Source organism: Castor canadensis, chromosome 3 (assembly GCF_047511655.1).
Source record: "Castor canadensis chromosome 3, mCasCan1.hap1v2, whole genome shotgun sequence".
Lineage (NCBI taxonomy): Eukaryota > Metazoa > Chordata > Mammalia > Rodentia > Castoridae > Castor > Castor canadensis.
Window position 1 is genome coordinate 78,289,061 of NC_133388.1, and position 21,318 is coordinate 78,310,378.

At 35.7% G+C, this 21,318-nt stretch overlaps 1 protein-coding gene and 1 long non-coding RNA gene across 6 annotated transcripts in view; one reads left to right on the top strand and one right to left on the bottom strand.

Annotated features, from left to right (window-relative positions):
* The window catches only part of LOC141421295 (uncharacterized), a 271,813-nt gene extending 258,352 nt beyond the window's left edge, over window positions 1-13,461 (bottom strand). For both annotated transcript variants that reach the window (XR_012445904.1, XR_012445903.1), the window contains exon 1: window positions 13,364-13,461. This is a non-coding gene — a long non-coding RNA (uncharacterized lncRNA). The remainder of the gene's footprint in view (window positions 1-13,363) is intronic.
* A 322-nt stretch (window positions 13,462-13,783) lies between these two features.
* The window catches only part of Nova1 (NOVA alternative splicing regulator 1), a 149,562-nt gene continuing 142,027 nt past the window's right edge, over window positions 13,784-21,318 (top strand). The window contains exons 1-2 of one of the 4 annotated variants that reach the window (XM_074068238.1): window positions 13,784-14,450; window positions 16,238-16,381. In XM_074068238.1, the coding sequence (XP_073924339.1) occupies window positions 14,315-14,450; window positions 16,238-16,381 (280 nt within the window). In that variant the 5' untranslated portion in view covers window positions 13,784-14,314. Of the gene's footprint in view, window positions 14,451-14,672; window positions 15,193-16,237; window positions 16,382-21,318 lie in introns of those variants that run through there. The other 3 variants (XM_074068237.1, XM_074068240.1, XM_074068239.1) reach the window with 3 other exon arrangements.

Sequence of the window (21,318 nt, forward strand, 5' to 3'; positions counted from 1 at the left end):
AGAAAAATGAGAAATGTCTATGAACAAAGTGAATGACAATTACAAACCATTTCCAAAGTGATATCTCTAATTCACACATGCAACAGACAGGATAAGAGTTCCATTCCTCAATATCCTGCCAAATCTCACACTGTCAACTACTTAGATTTTTAATCTGATGGAAATGAACTACATCATTATTGTTTCAATTTTCCTGTTTAAAATTTTTGAGCATTTTCTCACAGTTACGTCGTAGTCTATTATCTTAAACCTTTAATTAAAATACAAAGTGTCTATATGACTATAGGTGTTCATTCTCTATAGACTATAGAACAAGGTAGTAAATAGTATTGTGTCTATCTGCCCAGAAAATGTGAAGGTTTGTACAGATTTGGGCTTTAGATATTGAGAAGCACTAACTTCAAAGTAGTGAAATCCAGGCTACACATCATAATGTAGTGAGCATAACATAAGATAAACCTTGCATATTTCACTTTTCCTGAGAGGTTTGCATCTATCTTCATCACAGAGAATGTATAACCAGAAACTTCTGTATTTTCACAGACTAGGGATGAAATGAACGTCATTAAATAGTAGTTGGTTTATTTCACAAATATTTATCACATACTTATTTTGGCCACATACAATGCTGAGAAATGAAAATGAAATGACCTAGACAGACACGAGTGCTAGTACATTAGATTTCATAATCTAAGAGTGGAAAAGAATTTAAATATCCAACATATTTGCTCCAGTGGCACTCTAAAACTACCTGAACCAAATCTGCTGGTCAAAACACTGTCAATTTTCAATGGCATATCAGAACTAAGCTGCAAGAAAGAGCAGTCTTATAAAATAACATAGTGAAATATTTTCACATCTGGTTGGGAACATCTTAAGATTTCTCATTATCATCAGCATCTCCATTAAATTCTCAAAACACAATAAAATAGAGCAAACAGAGAAACCTACAAAAACTAAATGTCTGTGCCAAGAGGTCTACTCCAGAAGCTGGGTGTTAACGTGCTGGAATTCTAAATAAAACAGGTATTGCAACTCTTAAAATTGTTGACTATCTATGTAAAGGCTTGTCTTTATTTCCTTCTCTTACAGAAGCTTCTATGGGAAAAAACACATTATTTCTTACTCTACCATTCATCTGAGATATTCCTAGTGGAAAGAGCACTCACATGGCTGAGGCATCAAGATAATTTCCTGCTTCAATAGACATCATGTTCCTCTTTCAGAATTAACTGTATCTGAGAAAGTGGGGGGTGGTGGTGGTAAAGGGATAGAAAAGGAATCTCTAGTTTTAAAGTAAAATGTTTGTGAATTCTCTAAGCATTTTTATTTTGGACTAATTGCTTAGTGAAAAGTATTTTGCAAACTACTCTGTGGCCTCTGGGAATCTGCATACATTTGACTTGAACTTCAGAGCTTTAAATATACTTTTATCATTTCAGAGCCAACTGAAGAAAATATGTTTCACACCAAATTTTAATATATTGGAGGCAAGGAATACTGCATTTTTTTTACATTTTTTTAGTGTTTGCTTTCATTAAAAAGCTTTTTCTGGGATTTCTAGATGATATATTTTAAGGTTATAAATGAATACATTTTCAATTATAAATAGAATTTTAAAATTGGCAGAAAATAACTATTTCTTAAACAATTGTATTGTGAGTTGCAATTTCTATTTGTGAATCAGTAGATTTTGATTTTAAGAACTAGATACCATCACTGTTATCTACAACTTCTACATCCAACTATTTATAGCACCAAATCACTTCATTTTTCTTAATAATTTATTATAAAATAAATTTTATAAATGCAAAGTCCTGCAGGAAATTTGTGTTAATAATAGGCTCTTTCATTTTATTTTATAAAAAACTTTTATCAGGAAAAAGATTTCACTTAAAATCACAATCAATGTTATATATGAATATCCAGCTTAGTATTTATTTTCAGCAGTTAGATAGCTAAGTAGCTGTTTTTGTTCTTTGTTTGTTTGAGTCAGGGTCTCACTATGTAGCCCAGGCTGGCCTTGAATCTTGATCCTCCTGTCTCCAACTCCTTAGTGCTAGGATTATAGGCATATACCACTACACCTGGCTTTCTTTGTGCCAGCGCAAATACTTGGGGGAAAATATAACTATTAAGTTATGTTGTGTATGAGACTACAATAAAGATATTATGTCTATTTAGCTGTTATTCAAATTAAAATGGTATTTTTATGCATTTTCTCTGTGAAGAATATATAACTCCATGTCTATCTGAATTTGAATGTAATATTAATCAGAGTTGATGTTTACTTACTTCAGAAAGCTTAAGGATATAAAAAATATGAAAATGTACAGATTTCTATTACCTGTTTTAAAATCTGTTGCAAATTTAGATAACAAGGAATCCAAATTCCTTGTTATAAATCCAGATGAAACATTTATTAATCATTCAATATTACCAGTCTAACAAAGGAGGGCAAACATTTTGGCTGGTAACCAAAGTAGGTAATATAATAAGTGAAATAGTCCCATACTACAAAAGAGCCAGTGACAGGAGGCAGAGCACACTGATTCTGTGTCTTGCTTAAAGAGACAGCTATTATTGAATCTGGTCCAAGTAATTCTACGGATGAATGTGGGATCAGAGTTACCAGATTTCATAATTTTTCATAAAATCACTGAAAAAATGTCAATATGAAATTTATTATTTGTTTGTTTGTTTTTGCAGCACTGGTGGTGGAACTCAGGGCAGGTACTCTACCAGTTCAGCCACTGAGCCCACCTGCCTTACCTATGTTTTAATGGTAGTTCCCCAAATAGAAACACAGTACTGGTAAAATAAAATAAAGTAGCCTGTTTGTAACCTACCAACTTTATAAATTAACATACTACAAAATTTCCCCTACCTCAAAATGGCACTGACAAAATGATGTTGGCAAATAAATCACATATTTTGGCCTCTATATTAATTTATTCTAATTTGTAATTATATCATATATTTTTTATTTTGCATTCATCACAGTGTATAGAAGTGTTTTCATTATAAATGAATATAGTCAATATTTAAACCAATGTAAAGAATTCAGGCTCATATATAATATGTAAAGTCACTTAAGTTCATATTTTGGGGGGAATATCTATTTCAGTACACTTTATTCTCTTTCCTTTGAGTATTCATAATTTATGAAAAATCTGTAAGTATTCTTTCATAAAGTAATGGATTTAAACTCCATTTAACTCTTCTACTTCTTAGAAAAGAATTAAGGACTGAAGTTCCTTGTCTCCTCACCCATATTTCATAATATTTTCAAATTATACTTATAGAAAACCAGAACTAAAAAGATTCTCAAAAAACGCTTAATGAAATTCCTTATGCCATAGATGAATAAGGTCCAGAAAGGTGAAGGATTTGCCCAATGTCACAGAGATAGCTAACAAGAGTACTGAAAATACAAAGAGCATAAAGTTATAAAGCAGCATTTTAATATTCCAGATTGAGATAATGAAAAGACTGAAGACAGAACATGTGAGAAAATGTGGCATATATAATAAGCTAAAATGTAAAATATGTAGCTGGTAGACACAGACATCTGTGAATTTGGGATGTTTATCTAAATAACTTTCCTCTTAGTTTTCATTAGACACTTGATAATATTTTGGTACTATTAAAAATTCTAGTAAAGTGGTATCTATGTTTTTAGCTTACAGTGAAAGAAGTCTGGATAGGTACCATTTGTGACCATTTGGGGAATTTCAAAGAGGCTTGTGGTAGTGGACAGAGCTGGTGTCTGAGCCTCAACAGTAATTAATCTTAGAATCTGTCATTCATCTCCGCTTTGCAAATAAGCTGAGAATACAGAAATTGCTGATTGATAGAAATATAGGAATTTAGTGGGCAGTTCAATAGAAAATGGGTTTTAGAAACTCTAAAGATGAGAACCCTGCTTCTGACTGTCAGAAGAACTGACAGAATTTAGACAGGCTCCAGCAGGCAATGATGGCATTTTCTACCAGAACCTGCTTCAGAGACTTGGACTAGATATTAATGTAGCCAGTGTTGATTTGCTCCATGTACCAAGTTGCATGCTTTATGCTCTAAGACATCTGAAATCATATTTCAAATCCCCTCTCAAGAGTTGTAAAAAAATTATATTTATTGCATTCAAAGAAGAATACTATTTTCTTCCACAAAGATAACCAAGAATCTGGAGGAGCTTGGAACTTGCCTAGAAAATGAGGGTGAAGGTAGAGGTAAGGGTTAGTCTTTACATTCAGTTCTGCATTTACCATCACTCTTTGATGATATTGATTAGTGTGTGCTATATGTTGAGTATGTACCTTCCAACAGGCTCACTAAGCCCATCCCGGTAGCACCACTCATGGTGTACATGCTCAGCCAGACACCTACAGCACCATCCTCTAGCTGCAATGGTAAATGGTTAGCATTGAATAGTGTCACTCAGCTATTCCCTTTTGGGGAGCTTCACAAAAATAGACTTGACATTTTATAGCTCTCCTAGTCTCCCAGGTAATCACTGCCCTCATTTTCAACCCCTAATACCAGCACCTTTCTCCTTCCTCTGGATGAGCCCCTCTCTTTTACAAAACTTTTAAGGGGAGGTTTTGTTACAGCTACTTAGCAATTTTCATATCAGGGTCCAGAAACATGGACACCTGCAATATTTCTCTAAGGCAGAAATCTCAGATTCTGAATAAGAAGGCTGGGCTATCATCTGATAGGAAAATCTCTCTCATTTGTAGAGTACAATATGTACTGCAGTGATACAAAGCAGAAAACTCCTGAGTTTCACTTAAGGTAGAATTAACTTTACAACCAGTAAGTAAACATAATTTGGAAAAAGGATAAGCTACATAGGTGAAAAAAAAACATGTTATCATTGGATCAGGGTTGGGATGGAGAGTTGTGTTAACAAAATGTGCAGTCTTTGGGATGAGTTAAGGGAGTATGGGACCATGTCTGTGACTCATAGGATTCACATACGGCATAAAAACTATGTATCTTGGAATTTGGTTTGGGAGGGAGAGTTGGAAATAAGCCTCGAATTGAAACTAAGAAATGTATTACCTAAATGTGGATATCTCAAATCTATCTCCAGGTAACAACACTTAGACAAGTACAATACCTAAGCATACTTGAGGTAAGAAAATGAAGCAAGACTTGATATTCCATTAATATATACTAACTAGACAAATTATGGTTAAATTTCAATTATTAATATACAGGAAAAGTTGAAACTTGCGTCTATGCTTTCTGCTTTGTCAGAGTTTCCAAATAAGCTATATTTGAGAGATTCCATTCTTTCCTCAATTTAAAAGTCAAAATTAGTTTAGACTGAAGCCAAGACATGAGGGAAATTTGAGTGCACGCGTAGCCCATCATGGTGATAGTACCATTCATTCTGGTTTACCATTGTAGGAAGAGCTAACAGAGCAGAAAGGAAATAAAACAGAATGGAAAGGCTGGAGCTTTAAATATCTATCAAACTGCACTATAGGTTTTTCCCTCATGTGGGGAAGTAGGGCTTCTAGGGAATGCAGGATGTAGAGGGTACAGAAAACTATGTATTATAATCTAAGTAAATGCATGAGTGTCCAGGCATTTTTGAAGGTTCTGAAACATACTATATATATTTTTATATATAGTATATACATATATATATGTATATATGTATATATATATGTATATATGTATGTATATATATATGTATGTATATATATGTATATATGTATGTACATATATATATGTACATATATATATGTACATGTATATATGTATATATATGTATATACACATATATAACCCTATTCATGGTAAAGTAAAATCTTACCATCTCCTTTCTCTTCTATGTCCTTCTCATTTGGTCTCCCTACCCTGACACCAATAAAATTTCTTAAATTGTAGTTTGGAAAGACAGTATGCTAATTTATGGTCCTCAGGAAGTTATAATCACTACACTCTGAACACATGATAAGAATAGTTAACATTGTGCTAGAACAAATAGATTCTTACATGCATATAAGTTGAATTTTGACTTATACAATATACAACAATTAACTTCGAATAAATCAGTAACCTAACATAAGAGCTAAAATCATAAAACTTTTAGAAGAAAACATATGAGTAAATCTTTTCAAAGAAGTTGGCTATGGATCCCTAGCTACAACACCAAAAGCAGAAGCAACAAGAAGCCAGGTAAGTTGGATTTCATCAAAATTAAAACCTTTTGTGTAAAGGATACTATCAAGAAAATGTAAGATATCTTAAAATGGGAGGAAACATATGCAAATTATAAATCTAATAGGTGATTTATATCCAGAATATATAAAGAATTTCAATCTGATTTCTATTCTTGTCAATAGACCTACTCTGTATGTGTCATATAAATGGAATTACGCAGTATGTGATCTTTGTTACCTGTCATCTTTCATTTGTGGTTCATCCAAGTTATAGACTCCATAAGTACTTCATTCTTTTTATGGTTGACTAGTTTTCTATTGTTTGATTCTACCTCATTTTGTTTATTTCTTTCATTAGTGAATGGAGGTTTGGGTTTTCCCACTTTTTGGCTATTATGCATAATGCTGTTATAAACATTCACATAAAAGTGCTTGAAAACTGATTCTCAATTCTTTTGGAGACATATGTAGGAATGGAATTACTGGGCCATATAAGCATTTTATGTGTAACATCTTAAAGAACCACTCAACACGATGGCTTGAATTTACAGAGTGGCCATGTTCTGAGAGAAAGAGTGTTCTAAAAAATGAGAACTTTAGAAATGTGAAGGAGCCACTCTGAGTTGTCAGCTGGAAGCCACCTCACACACATCCACACACCTGAGAGTTGTTCCTATTCTCATCAACCTGAGTAGAAAACCTCATAATTCACTGTGTATCAGCTAGAGTACTCACAGGGTTTTCTCTCAGTTATGGGACAAAATTAATAGATTAAGTGCTAATCTGTCCCCACCTAAGAAAGCTTAAAAGCAAGACCCCAAATCATCACACTATTTCTGAATGACTACACTTTAGAACAAAGCTTAAGATTATTTATAATAATGCAAAAATACCAATGTTCAACAACATAAAATTCACTATGTTCTGGTATCTCAAAAAAAATTACATGCAGAAAAGCAGGATAATTCAATCCATGTTGAGTAAAAGCAAACCACCACAACCATATTAGAAATAACACAAAATAGAATCAATAAAGGTATCAAAATAATTGCTGCAACTATCTTACATACATAAGTTCAAGAATATACAGGATTTATTGAACATAATTTATCAAGCAGAATCTTAGAAAATGTAAAAATGGACATCAAAACTACAGTGTATGAAATGAGAAGCCGACTAAATTCTTTTTTGGTCTGTGTAAGTGGAAAATCCTACATGTAGTGAGCAGAAGTCTGACTTGAATTGCCAAATCAAAGAGTCTAGAGATGAGGAGGACGCTGAAATATTTTTTTAATATACAAGTATGCCAATTTCTTCTTGTACCTACAAAAATAAGTAACATTATTAAAGACAATCAAAACCTTTTTATTATTTGATTTATGTTAAAGAATAAGAAATACCAGCTAGATTAGAAAGAAGCTTTGACCAAAGATATTAAAAGTTTGCCTGGAAGTCAAGAAAGATTTATCACTCATTTTATTAGTAGGATGTAGTAAACAAATAGGAAATCTGAATATTCTATAATATAAAATATTCCCACATGTTATACATGAACTTAATATTTATCATTTAATATCTTTTTTTATATTTATAATGCCTTATTTATTACTTTTTCAATTCATATCTTAGCATATATAGTACTTCTCAATGAAGGAGTTATCCTATCAAAATAATCTTAATGTTAAAACATGAAAAGACACATTTAAAATTCTATTCTATTACTTTCTACTTCTGTTCTTGATCTCTGGTCTCTATCTAAGAAATGATAGGTAGGGAATAAAACATCATAGAGAGGTAGAAGATGTAAGGATGTACCATTTTATCATGCCACAATGTTGTTTTAAGCATGAACTATGGTAAACATTTTTAGTATTTTGCAGATGAAGAAATTGGTATATAAAATCATCTAAAAAATCAAAAAATGTTGTCAGATTAAAACAAAAAAAGTGCTCTCAAGTATTATTAGAGTAATCATAAAACTTGTTATCCAAATGAGGACAGTTTTGTGGGCATTAGCAATGGTCTGGACATATGGCATAGCTAATATCACCTTGGGTAAATGGAGACTTATAGTCACTTGTATCTGGATGATATGTGGTTGAAGGTATTTATGGCTGCAACAGATAAGTGATTTGACCTTATTTGCTATAACATATGAAAGTAGTCAGTTTCTGCTTTGTTAATCATGAGTTATTTTTTACTGCACTGTGCAGTCTTAGTTCAGATTTACTACCATGAAAATAAGTACAGAAAGTGCATAAAATTTAGAAAAATGCTGAAAAAATTAATGAACCATTATAGACAAAAGGAAACATAGTGCCAAAAAATTAGGATTCTTGGAATCAACCAAGGTGTCTGTGGATGAAATAATATATTTTTAACATGCGGTACACACAATGGAATATTATTCAACCATAAAACTAATGAAATTCTGTCAGTTATGGCAATGTAGATGGAACTGGAGGACATTATGCTAAGTGAAATGAGCCAGGCACATAAAGACAAATGCTGCATGGTCTCACCAATATGTGGAATCTAAAAATGTTTATTTCACAGAAATAGTTAGTAAAACAGTCATAGGTAGAGTTTAGAAAGGAAGGGGTCGGGGAGGATTGACTAATAGGCACCAACATACTGTTAGATAGTAGGAATATGTTTTAATTGCACAGCACAGTAGGGTGATGATAGTCTACACAAGTTTATTATGTATTTTATAAAGACTGGAAGAGAGAGACTTAAAGAGTCTCAAGATAGAAATGAAAAATGTTTAAGGAGATGGAAGTGCTAATTATTCTGGTTTGACAACTGCACATTGTACACAATGAATTATCACACCATACTCCATCAATGTGCACAATTAAAATATAGGTAAAATTACAATTCTTCTTAATACTGACATATCTCTTTATCTATTAGGATGACATATTCACAAGTAGAATGTTGAGGGTTAGGGAAATTGGAATAATACTCAGAACAACTCTATGTCTCCATATCAATTACTGTGACCTTCCATAGACTGCTTCATAAACTTATCTACTGAGAATTTTATCATTGAAAACATAAACATAAAAGCTGTTTGAATTTTTGAGAATATGAAGTTCAATAAATCAGTTTTAATAGTGCAATCTTAAAATATGTCTATTTTTAGAACTCGTAATCAATATGTCTATTTGTAGAACTTATAAAAAGGAGAGTTATTATATATTTTTGGAATATATTTGCATATTTTCTTTGTGCTCCACTGAATGAAAAAAAAATAGAATATATACATTGATTCTTCATGCCTTGTATCTTAAAAAACTAAAAATGTGCATAGAAAAGCAAATTATTCAGACTTATTGCTTTAAATGATCAATACTTCGTTATAATATTTGGATTGTGTAAATTAAAAAAAAACCTTTATCTTTTTAGTTTCCACATTTAGTTTCTTTACCTTTAAAGTTTCCAAATTCTCTCATGTCAAGTGAAATAACAATATTTTGTAATAATAGACTGCTTTTCCTTTTTCCTTTTCTAAAATAAAATGTTGATACTTATAATAAACTGGCAGTACCCCACTCATATCTTCTTGTCCTACCATTTAAGTGCACGGTGGCCTGATTTTCCATGACAGCGGGATGTTCCACTGCAAGGTGTGTTAACGCTCCAGCATTTCCAGCCTGTGTAAAGGCAGAGCAGTCTCCAGGTACTACAGAAAGTCCTTTGAGAACAATGCAGTGCTGGCAGTTGGAAGCCTTTCCAGCAGGTATTGAATCATTGGATCCCACTCAATAGTTAAAGGAAGTTGGTGTACAAACACTTCAACTTTCTTACACTTTGTGGGATAGTCCTGAGGCTGGTATTTTAAAGTGGATTATAGGAAATCCAAGTGAGATTAAGTTCCATTTAATCACAGTGATAACTTTCTTGGTAATTCACCTTCTATATCCTTCATTTGGTGTCTCAACTCCTCATGTCCCTTCTGTGTTTCCTGAAATCACTTACAAAATAGACTACTTTCGCTTGAATTGTTAATTCAGCATCTACTTCTGGTGGGACACAAATTCAGAAACTATTTCTGAAGACCTTAGTTGAAGAGAATTCAGGTGGAGACAGTGCTTATGCTCATCAGTAGTAGAACTGATTGCAGGAAAGGCAGGAGCATGAAAACAAGTGGGTTTAGGAATATCTGCAGGGATCAACTATTTGTATTTTCTCCTGAAAACAATCATTGCTACAACAAACAGATTATTTTTTCTATGTCACATATTTGAAACAGGAAAAAAAGAGCCACCAATTGAAGCCAAAAAAAGACTAGGGAATTTTGTTCTTTATATTACTATCATTTTCTATCATAGTTTCTTATCTTCACAACACAAATAATTAGCAAGTTCTCTTGTGTCTTAAGTTGTTGGAAAATATTAAGTGAGCAGGTCTCAGTTGTTTGGTACATTAAAATAATTTCTTTTTAGAGAATTAAAACATCAAATGCCTCTATTATATTTTTGACAAGCTTATGCATTTTATCTGTAGCATAAAAAGTATATTCTATATTAATAAACCAGGAATTGCTATTCATTTTTTTTGTTTCTTCACTTTTATTATTCTGCACAAAATGCAGACAACAGCAAGCAAAATGTTCATTTTATGTCTATCTTGTCAGGACTGTAGAGGCATATGCAATAAGAATAATGTACAAGTATATTTTTTAAAACAACAAAAATATGAAGGAAATGAAGGTGATTTAAATGTTCTGCGCGGTAACATTCATTGCTCAGTTTATAGCTGATTAATCCTTACATGCCTGACCATATCTTGGGATAGTTTCTGTAATATAATAATAGCGAGGCTACTATTAAGATTTTCATCTACATTAAAAATCCTATCTTCTGTTAGTGGCAGGTAGTTATTTAAATATTAAGCTCAAGGAAAGAAATAAGGGTCAAATAAATACCACAGAGTACAGTATAACACTTTTTTTATAAGAATGTTATCTGTAAGGCAATTTAACTGAGGAGGCTCATTTTGAACTTACCTAACACAAGGCAAAGACTTTTTCCAAACTATTTTAGAAATATTTCACTGATAGAAATTTGTTAAATTCTAGTTTTTCCTGATTCTGAACCCAATCCTTCTCCAATTTTACTGAATATTTTGACCAATATTTATTGCAACATATCTTAGAGTTATGCTTGTCTTTCAATTATCTTTGTACCTTGTCTTTTACTTTTTCAAAATAATTCAGTGCCAAGCACTAGCCTTTTTCGTTCACAGCGTCCTCACATATTTTTATACACTCTACAGAACACTTTGCACAATTTCTGGCATCAGACTTTTATTATCTTGACTACTTATTCCAAACCCTATTTTTTCCCTCACCCTAGCTCCATTTTCTACACAATTCTGTGTATAAATCCTCTTTATTTTGGTCATGACGACGTCTCATGTTACTGTTACTTTCTAGACTCTGGCTCATAGACCTTTGCCAATACACACTCTCTTTGCTTTCTCTTCTTTTATATATCAGCACATTTTCACAATTGAGGCGAATGCGTTTTTCACAGGTCAGATGAAGTTTAGGCTCAAACTAAACATTATTCTCTTTCTTTTCAGTCGACTGTCACCTCTTTCATTACTTAAAAAAGCACCAGAAATCACAGTGCTTCAGGATAGCTTCCTCTAAGAGAACACCCTGAGTAGGGCTAGTTTTCTTTTCTATTCCCTTTTCAATCTATCTGGAATCAATTTTCTTCCACTTTCTTTGGTTGTTGCCTCGGATATGGATATATTCTTTATTAGGATACCATATAAGTATAGTGAAGTCCCTTCTTATGCTCGGTTAGCCGTCTTTCAAGTTGAAGTGCTTATTGTGGAAAAGTAGAGGAAATCTAGTCAATGTTCATGCCTCTTTGATTGCTTATAATACATTGCCATATATATTACCTCAATTGACTTTTAAGAATTGTATGAATTACAGCTGCAGTCCTTGTTTTAACTGCGGAAGAACTCAAAGCTTTAGTGCATTGTAATATTCAAGATGATAGAGTATGGAGTCTGGAAGATTTGAGTTTGAACTATTACTATAATGTTTATTACTGTGCAACTTTGGATAAATTACTAACGAAAGCGCCTCATAAAAAGGGGATGGCAATACTACATGATGGACGGCATGTAATGGACAGAACATGTAAAGTGGATTGTTTGCTACGTGGTAAACATTTAATAAACGGCACTACGTTAAGGGATTTGCACAAGACACCCTATATGAATAACTTGGAAGGCCCTGAAAACACTATTTCAGACTCTTAAGTCCAGGTTTTCCACTACCACTGCTTCCTAGCACACTGAGTTAATTTAAGCTACTAACTTGATGAACGACCTTGAACAAAGTACTTCACTGAGTCAGTTTACTCATCTTCAAAAGGAAGAACTTTATTTAAATAATCTCAACAGTCCTTTCAATGTCCATCCTAGATACCTCTTTCTTCTTCTTCTTTTTTTTCCCCCTGTACTGTTGTAGGGTTGAGGTTCCGGTTCGTTGAAATACCCAGCATCTGTCTAATCAAAACCTGTGCAAAATGCCATGAGTTTTATTCCTGCCTTTGTATTTCGTTCAATATTTACTTTTGTGTGCATACTCAGCTGTTGCCTGTCTTTAGTCTGCCTACCGGCTTCTTGTGGAGACCCACATCTAGCTTTATTTATTTATATCCTGGCTTGTTCCCGAAAGGATTTAGGGCGGCGAGTGACACTCTACGTCCCTGACGGTATCATAAAGTGCGAGTACGAAATCCTCTCTAGATGAAATCTCACTGCAGAAAATCGCCTATCACTCAGATGCTAATTGACGTCTTCTGCCAAACTCTTACAAATAAAAACTAGCACACCTGGCTACAAGTCCCGGAAGCTTACACTGGGGCTCGTCCCCGGCCCTGACGTTGTCCCACCCGTTGTGACCGGTCACTCGAATGCCCTTCTCGGACTAGCCAAAAACAGAACTAGCCGGTTCAGTCCCAGTTGGACCAGGATCCCGTCCCAGCCCTCGGCTCCCCGCTTCCCTGGAATGTCCTGATTGGGAGGGGGCCCGAGGAACCGTTCCCACCTCCCCATGTTATTGGCTAGCACGGCTGTCAGTAAGCTCTCCTTCCCGCCTTCCAGCCTAGCGCGTTTCGTGGAACCCTTGGTTTCTGGGACAAGCCGCTTACGTTTGCCTGAGCCGTGTTGCCAGGGACCGGCGACCTTTCACCCCTGCTTTCCCACAGGAGCGCAGGGGCCCGGGTCCTCGCCCCCGCCGCGCGCCCCCGCGTCCCCGCGCACACGCACGCCCTCCCCCGCGCCCCCCGCCGGCTGAGTGAGAGGCTCGGCGCGGGGAGGCGACGGCGGCGGCGGCGGTACTGCTGAGAGGCAGAGACCCGAGCGCGAAGTGTGTGGGAGTCTCCGAACTCCAGCCCTCTCTACCCTCCCCTCGCAGCCGGCCCCCTCCCTCCCGCCCGCCACCCCCCCCCCACACACACGCGCGGGAGAAATAATGAGCGAGACCGGGCGGCAGCAGCAGCAGCAGCAGCAGCAGCGCCAAGCAGCCCAGGCAACGGCAGAACCGCTCCGGCAGCGGCGGCGGCGGCAGCACCAGCAGCGGGAGCGAGCGCAGCGCTAGCGCGGCCGGCGCAGCGACCGCCGCGCTCGCTCTTCCCGGCCCTCGCCGCGCTCCTCCGCATCCCTGCCTGCCTTCCCCGCCCGCTCCGCTCCGCTCCCATTCACTCTTTCCCTCGCTCCCTCCTCCGCCGCGGCTCCCGCGCCCGCCCGCCCGCCAGCCCTCGCTCCTGCTCCTCGTCCTCCGCTCCCTCCTCCCGCTCATTCACGCGCCCCTCTCCTTCCCCGCGCTCCCCCTCGCTCCTTTCTTCTCCTTCTTTCACCCTCCGTCTCTCACACCCCCTCCATTCCCCTGTCTCCTTTCTGACACTGCACTGCAGCTGCTCCTCGGCCCTGCCCCCTCCCCAGTGAGAACAAACCAGCAACATTGCTTCTTTTCCTAAAGAGATTGCTATTGATCCGATTAAACAAAAAACCTTAAGAAACCCCAAACGCAAAAAAAGAAAAGAAAAAGCCAAAACAAAAGGGAGAAGCTTCTCCCCGTAGCAGCGGCAGGAACTGCAAGCATGATGGCGGCAGCTCCCATCCAGCAGAACGGGACCCACACTGGGGTTCCCATAGACCTGGACCCGCCGGACTCGCGGAAAAGGCCGCTGGAAGCCCCCCCTGAAGCCGGCAGCACCAAGAGGACCAATACGGGCGGTGGGTATCGCTTCCACCTCCCCGCTGGCCCCATCCCCCGCCGCCCGCCCGCCCTGCCTCCCTCCCTCCCTCCCTCCCTCCGCCCGCCCGCCCGCCGCCCGCCGCCCGCCGCCCGCCGCCCGCGGCCCGGACACCGCAGCCCGAGCCGAGCCCGAGCCCGAGCCCGGCGGCTCCGCGCCCCCTCCCCTGCACCTGCCCGAGCCCGCCGGCCCCGGCACATTTCCATTCCGCTGTTTATCATTCATCAAAATGGCGACCAGGTTTTCGGAATAGATGTATCTTTCCGTTTAATCGGTCGCCAGACTGACCCTTGAAATATCCTAGATCTGGGCCAGGGGGTCGGCTAAAGGAGGAGGAGGAGGAGGAGGAGGACCCCCGAGTGAAGGGGATGGCCGCCCGAAGATGCGCGCTGCCTTGAACAGTCTGCTCAAATAAATAAATAAATGGCACTCGGGTAGCGGACTGCAAATGACTGGGGCACTGGAGAGTTTGTGCTTCGGGCCACAAGTAGTATGCAGAAATCTTGATGAGTGCGTGCCCCGACCGACCGCACTGGTGGTGTCGGTACAAATACCTCATTGATCTGTCTTCAGGGGTGTGCATACGAGGGGGGTGTCTGGTACGGTGACTTGGTAGTTACCGTCCTGCGCCTTCTTGGAAGATGAGTTATAACGGGACCGGTGTGGCTTCTTCATTTGCACTGGACTCATCTTAACAATGCACCCAATGCATCGAAGCAGAGGTGAATTTATCTCCCGCGTGTATGTTAGAGGCGGATGGGGGGCTTGTGAGCGGCACTCCGCAAAATTTGGAATATTCATGCACAGGAAAAAGCTGGATCTGCCGGGGTGTTTCCTATTTAAGACATGAGCAGGTTGACGGAAATCAAAGTTTATGGAGTTGGCTTTATTTTCGAAAACATTTCAGTTTTCTTGTTCTTGGTTCAGCGTCCCCCCCCCCCCCCGCCCCCGCTCCGGTTTATCGTTCTTTTGGAGAAGGAACATTTTATCTATTGGTCACTTTCAAGTGTGTTTCATATAAATGACTCCTAAGCTTTTTAGTATTGGCAGAATTCTTCGTAAGGTCCTTTAATTAATGAGCTTAAACGAGATGATAGTAGGCTAAGAAGTGCTGAAGAAATACAGCAGGATTAGTTAGATTTGTTAGTTCACCCCGTTGAGTTTTTACTTGGCAGTTACTGAAGGCTTGGAATACACCCTGCAGTTTGGGTGGATTATTTATTAGGAGAATGGTTGTTTTGCGTACTTTAAGTAGGATATAGGCTGTGGCAAATAGTGGTCCTTATTTGATTGCTAATGACAAATTTTGCTCATCACTATTTACAGACCTGGGTTTTTTTTTTTTCCTTGTTCAAGATGTTAAGTGAAGGTTTGTCCTTTTACAAATCTCTGAAGTTTTGTTAAAGGGTCAGTTTCTTTCATTTTGCCATAGTAACCACAGATAGAATTGGAAGACTTCCATGTTTGGAATAACAACTGGAATTTAGTCATCAGTTTCTACACAGTGCTGCAAAATATTAGAATGTGTTTTGATTTTTAATTCCAAGTTTGAAACTATACACCCACAAAATGGGAAACATTCTGTTAATATTTAGTTTTCAGTGTAATAGGTGTATTTTAATGCTTTAAAAATTTTTTTAAATTCCCTGTCTCCTGCAGCTATATGACCAGTGCTTTTAGTTGCTATTTTTCTCTCTTGAGGGTGGAGTGGGGATACAAAAGTTAAAAATACCATGTTAACCAGATATATTTCTTTGCATTTTTCAGAAGACGGCCAGTATTTTCTAAAGGTTCTCATACCTAGTTATGCTGCTGGATCTATAATTGGGAAGGGAGGACAGACAATTGTTCAGTTGCAAAAAGAAACTGGAGCCACCATCAAGCTGTCTAAGTCCAAAGATTTTTACCCAGGTAGGTGCAATGGTGAAGAGGTTGTTTGATGACTCCCCAAGGAAAGAAATAGATCTACATGTGTTGTGTGTTTTCTTGAAAGAAAAATTTAAACAGTAGTGGATACTCACATATTGCTGTACTAGAGTATATTGTGGGAAAAATGTCAGTGTATTTCCATTGTTGATTATGTATTTTTCCTATAATTGATATACTGTGTATGTGATTTAGACTAATTGCAGTTTTATTCTCTTGGATATTTCTGAATATGTCTTATTAGGAAAAAACCTTAAAAATGTAAAGTTAGAAACCTGGGTGGCTGGCATCAGGAAATAAGGTTTTTCTGAAGTTTTCAGACCTCATTGTAATGACAATTAGTCTAGAGTGAATTCAAAAGAGGGGGGTAGGGAGGTTTCTTAAAGAATGGACCATTTACTTCTGAATCCACTATGTACCTCTTTCTGCTTCATTGCTTTGTTTGCTGGCCTTGAATGAAGAGGACAAGTGCTGTCTCTTCAGATTTTTAAAATATTTTGGTTTTAATATAATTGGAATAAGAAAATTTACCATATTATTATGCAAGAAGTAAAATAATGCTTTAAATTTTGTTTTATTTAAGGTCTGTATTTGATTAAAAAATTACGTTTACAGTGGTACAGCAACCTACTGGAGTATGGCAAGTTGCCTTGGTATCATTTTTTTTTTTCACTTTTTGGTATTTTTACTTAGTGTTATACAGTTCTGCATGTTCATGTTTTTCTTTTCTTTTTTTAAAGTCATTTGGTTACTCAATATATGTATCTTAAGTTTAATGGAGAAATCTTCATATTGAAATAGGGTAATGCTTAGACAAAACATTGCTGGCTGATTTGCTTTTACTTGGACATAGCTTTCTGGCATTTTGGAGGGTTATACAAATATCAATCAATGCTGAGAGGACTGATACTGCTTTTTGGTTTTTTTCCTGATGGAAAAGAAAAGCTGGTGTACCTTCAGTGATCTAATTCAGTTACAGTTCCTTAACACAGCAAAAACATCTGGCATGAATGTTGCAGAACACTTGGAGGACTTTATTTCATAGCCAGTCATTTGAAGGTAGAAGTGGACCATTATACCAGAGAAGAAGATTTTAGAATGATTGAAAGAATATAAAGTAAATTGTAGTGTTTTTGGTTAACATTAAATTTATTAAACTGCAATCTATTAGATATGATGTCCCTCTAAAGTTTGTTTCTTGTAAGTGTAGTTTTGCAGATGGCTTTCCTTGTCTCTGAAACTTTCCTTATGCATTAAGAAAGTTTGCTGATTTATTCACACTTATATATTTAAAAGGTATATTATAAAAAAAAATCAGTGTGGAATTGTGAAAACCCTTAGTACAAATAAAAGCACTCAAAGGAGCTTGATTGCAGAATTAATAACGTGATGGTTCTAGGAAAAGAGCTGCAATGATAAATTAAATTCACTGTCAATAGATGAAAATGAAATAGCTTTTTTGCATTATACATGAGGTGGTATCAGATGTGCAGGGGTGTTACAGAAAATTGGTGTTTATCAAGGATATTCCAAATAGTAAATTAAATGCCTTTTCATTTGAATATAGTTTATTTTCAGTGGATTGGAAAGGGTGCACTGAGAATTAGATCTTTTGTCTTTAGTCTACTTAGTTTTGCATTTTTTCTTATTACATAGAAATTGCTTTTTTATAATTCTGAGGCATGTTATTTGTATAGAGCAAGAATCTCCTTCGGAAAGAAAAAGTGGAAAGCTGAATGCATTGAATAAAATTTTGTGACTGTAGTGACGTAACTGATGAAATGTGAGTTAAAATGTCGGATAAAAGAAGGCTTATACTTTGCCTGTAACAGGTGGAAAACAATCTCACACTATGCAATCAATTTCAAGGACAAAATAAAGCCTTAGAGTTTGTACAAAGCTTTTAAGAGTTCTGAGCAGTTTGTATTAAAATATGATTTTAATTCAGTTATTACCTGTTAGGGCTGCTATGTCTCTTTAGTTCAGATAGATTTTAATTTAATATTCTTTCTGTTCATCCTTGACCATGGCCTGTTGGAATTGTCTAAGGTCTTAGAATTCTTCAATATAACAGCCTTTGAGCTTCACTCAGCTTCTCTTAATCAGGTATACATAAGGATACTTATTTTGTACATCTTAGATGAGCTAAAGGATACGCTTACTTTATACATCTTAGGTGAGCCAAATTATAAAATTATGATTTATATCGCCGAGCTATAAAAAATTTCCTGTAGGCATATGCAGTAATTTAGAAAACCATTTTTGTGTCTTTCAAATACATTCAAATATGTATTTATGAAAGTTATATTCTGTTAGAATGAATATGCCTGATGCTTTATTTCATGAAGCATTTTTCTGTTCCTTATTTGTAAGAGAGAATATTTGGGCAAAATTGTATCTCAGTTTGTTATCCTAATGAATTTACCCTAATTATCAAAGTTTGAAATTAAATGTAATTGTGTTCCGAAGGCTTAGTAAAAATACTAATGTATTTTTGAAAACTTTCTCCTGGAGGTATAATACAGAATACAGTCACTTTGGGACAATTTCAATAAATTTCAACTTAAGTGACGGTTACATTAAAGAAATTATAGCTAAACTAGTCTCCTCAAATTTGTTTGGTTTCCTTTTTTGCTCAAGTTATATCTTTAATATATTGTAAACAACTCTACATTTCTTAGAAATGTTTTATAACTTTGGTTGAAATAAAGAAAACATTTTGCACATTAATTGGTATGAATTTATCATGAAACTGGATATTACATCGCGTATTTCAACGTGTCATGTATTAAATAAAATATCTTGAGAAAATTGTGTGATGAAGAATTATAAAGTGCATTATTCAATTCCTGTAATCAGAAAAAAAATGATCTGCAGGTAGATTTATTTTACATCTTGCCGCGCCGTACAATTTATTTAAAAAAGAAAATCTAATCTTACAGAATACCAACATACTAATGATGGATTAGGAATATACTTTTTCCTACTTGATTAGAGAAACCTAATTTGTTTTATTTTTGTATTCTTTTACAAGTATGTTACACAAAGTTGCTTTGTAGTAAAAAGCAGCTTTCTGATTTCATTTCATTTTGGGAAATATATTACTGTATGCATTTTCAGAATGGCAACAGTTTTTTTTCAAATTTTTATTCTTTTGCCTAGAATCAGAAGATGTTTTTAGTTTTCATTAATAAATAGGCTGATTTTATCTGTTAAAATTCTTAAATAGATGGTACAAGTAGGTAATTGAAAAAACTGATTGAATATATTATTGGGTGAGAATAATAAAGAATGTATAAAATATTTTCATGTGTGCTTTAGATATTTGTACATTCCTGTTTTTATTCTATAGTATGACATTGGAAACATCGTATCAGTCCATCAGGAATCTTTACTGTAATATTGGAATCTACTTGTGTGTATATATTGTTTTCATATTTGTGGTTATAAACCTAGATCACATTTAATATAAATTATTTTCTCTCACAATTTTTAAAAGTTAAAATTTGATCGTGTTACTCCTAGATTCAATATGTTTTGGTTTTATTGCTGTGTAACTTGGGTGGTGTTTTTTGCTGTTGTTACTGTTTTACATCACAAGTCATTTATCCATTAATTTTTTTTTTTAAACTCACAGAACAGTAGAGTGTTAAGTGAAATTTTCTTTCAGTGAACAAATACCCTGCACTGTTGTTAGTTTGACATGGCTAAAATTCAGTGGTCAATTTAACCTGTAAGATTGCAATTGTATAAGACTGATGAATTTTTTGAAAAATCAGAGAAGATAATCAAGTTTAAAATATAAGTTTTGTTTATATTGTTGAAGGATATTGGTAGTACATTGTGAATACTTTTAGCTTCTAAAAAGTTGCAGTCTATACTTTTTTCTTTGATATTAGATGCACAACATCTTAGAAATTTATTGGTACATATTTTAAGGCAAATTTAATTTGTAAATAGAATTGTAAAGAGCATAGAAAATAAAGTATTTTCATTTCCAACCTTGTTGAGAAGTGGGTTAATAGTTTAGCTATTGTTATACTCCACTATACCTATGATTTTAGTGTGTGATCAGAGTGGCTGACACACACAGTGTCTCTCCTTAAATCGTCACTTGTAATATTTATATGTGAATTATTGCCTGTTGTTACTGGTTACCTTATATTTTGTCTCTATATCTTTAGCTGATGGTAACAGAATCTTTCACTTAGATATTAGTGTTGCTTGAAAATTGGCTGGGTTTTTATTTTTTAATTTATTTTCTTTTTTGGAAGTAGTAGGATTTGAACTTGGGATTAATTTGTTTTTATATTTGTTTTCATGTTTTAAGCAATAGGAGTTCTTAGCATGTGAAAAAACATTAGTGGCTTAGCATAATTTTCTGAACCTTGCAGTTTCTGAAAGAGAATTTTTATATTTGTCTCATGCATGCAAGTGTTTTGTGGCATGGGACTTTTAGAAGGATGAATGAACAAAGTAGCTATTCATTTTATTTGATTATTTTTATTTCATTTAGTCATATCATCTATTATTGAAGATCACTAACTTAAAGTGTTGATGTGTTCATGAATTGTATAGCACAATGTCACTTTGAAATTTGTTATTTGAAACCCTCTATGTTTTAGAAAAATAGTTCACTTGAAATTTGTGAGATTGTGAGGAAATAATCTAACAATACTGCCTTACAAATATCACACCCAAAAGATTTCTGGAATAGTGAACATAGTCCAGGAAACATAGTTTTATGTATGCATAAAAGATGTTTAATATCATACAGGAGGAAAAATGATCAGTGTCTTAGCAATGCTTTGTAGTTTGTGGTCTCGCTAGAAACCTAAACTACAAACCATCAGTTGTAAACTTGTGTATTTTATTGTTGTTTTATTTTGTTTTGCTATGGGCTAAAATTATTAGTTTTTAAC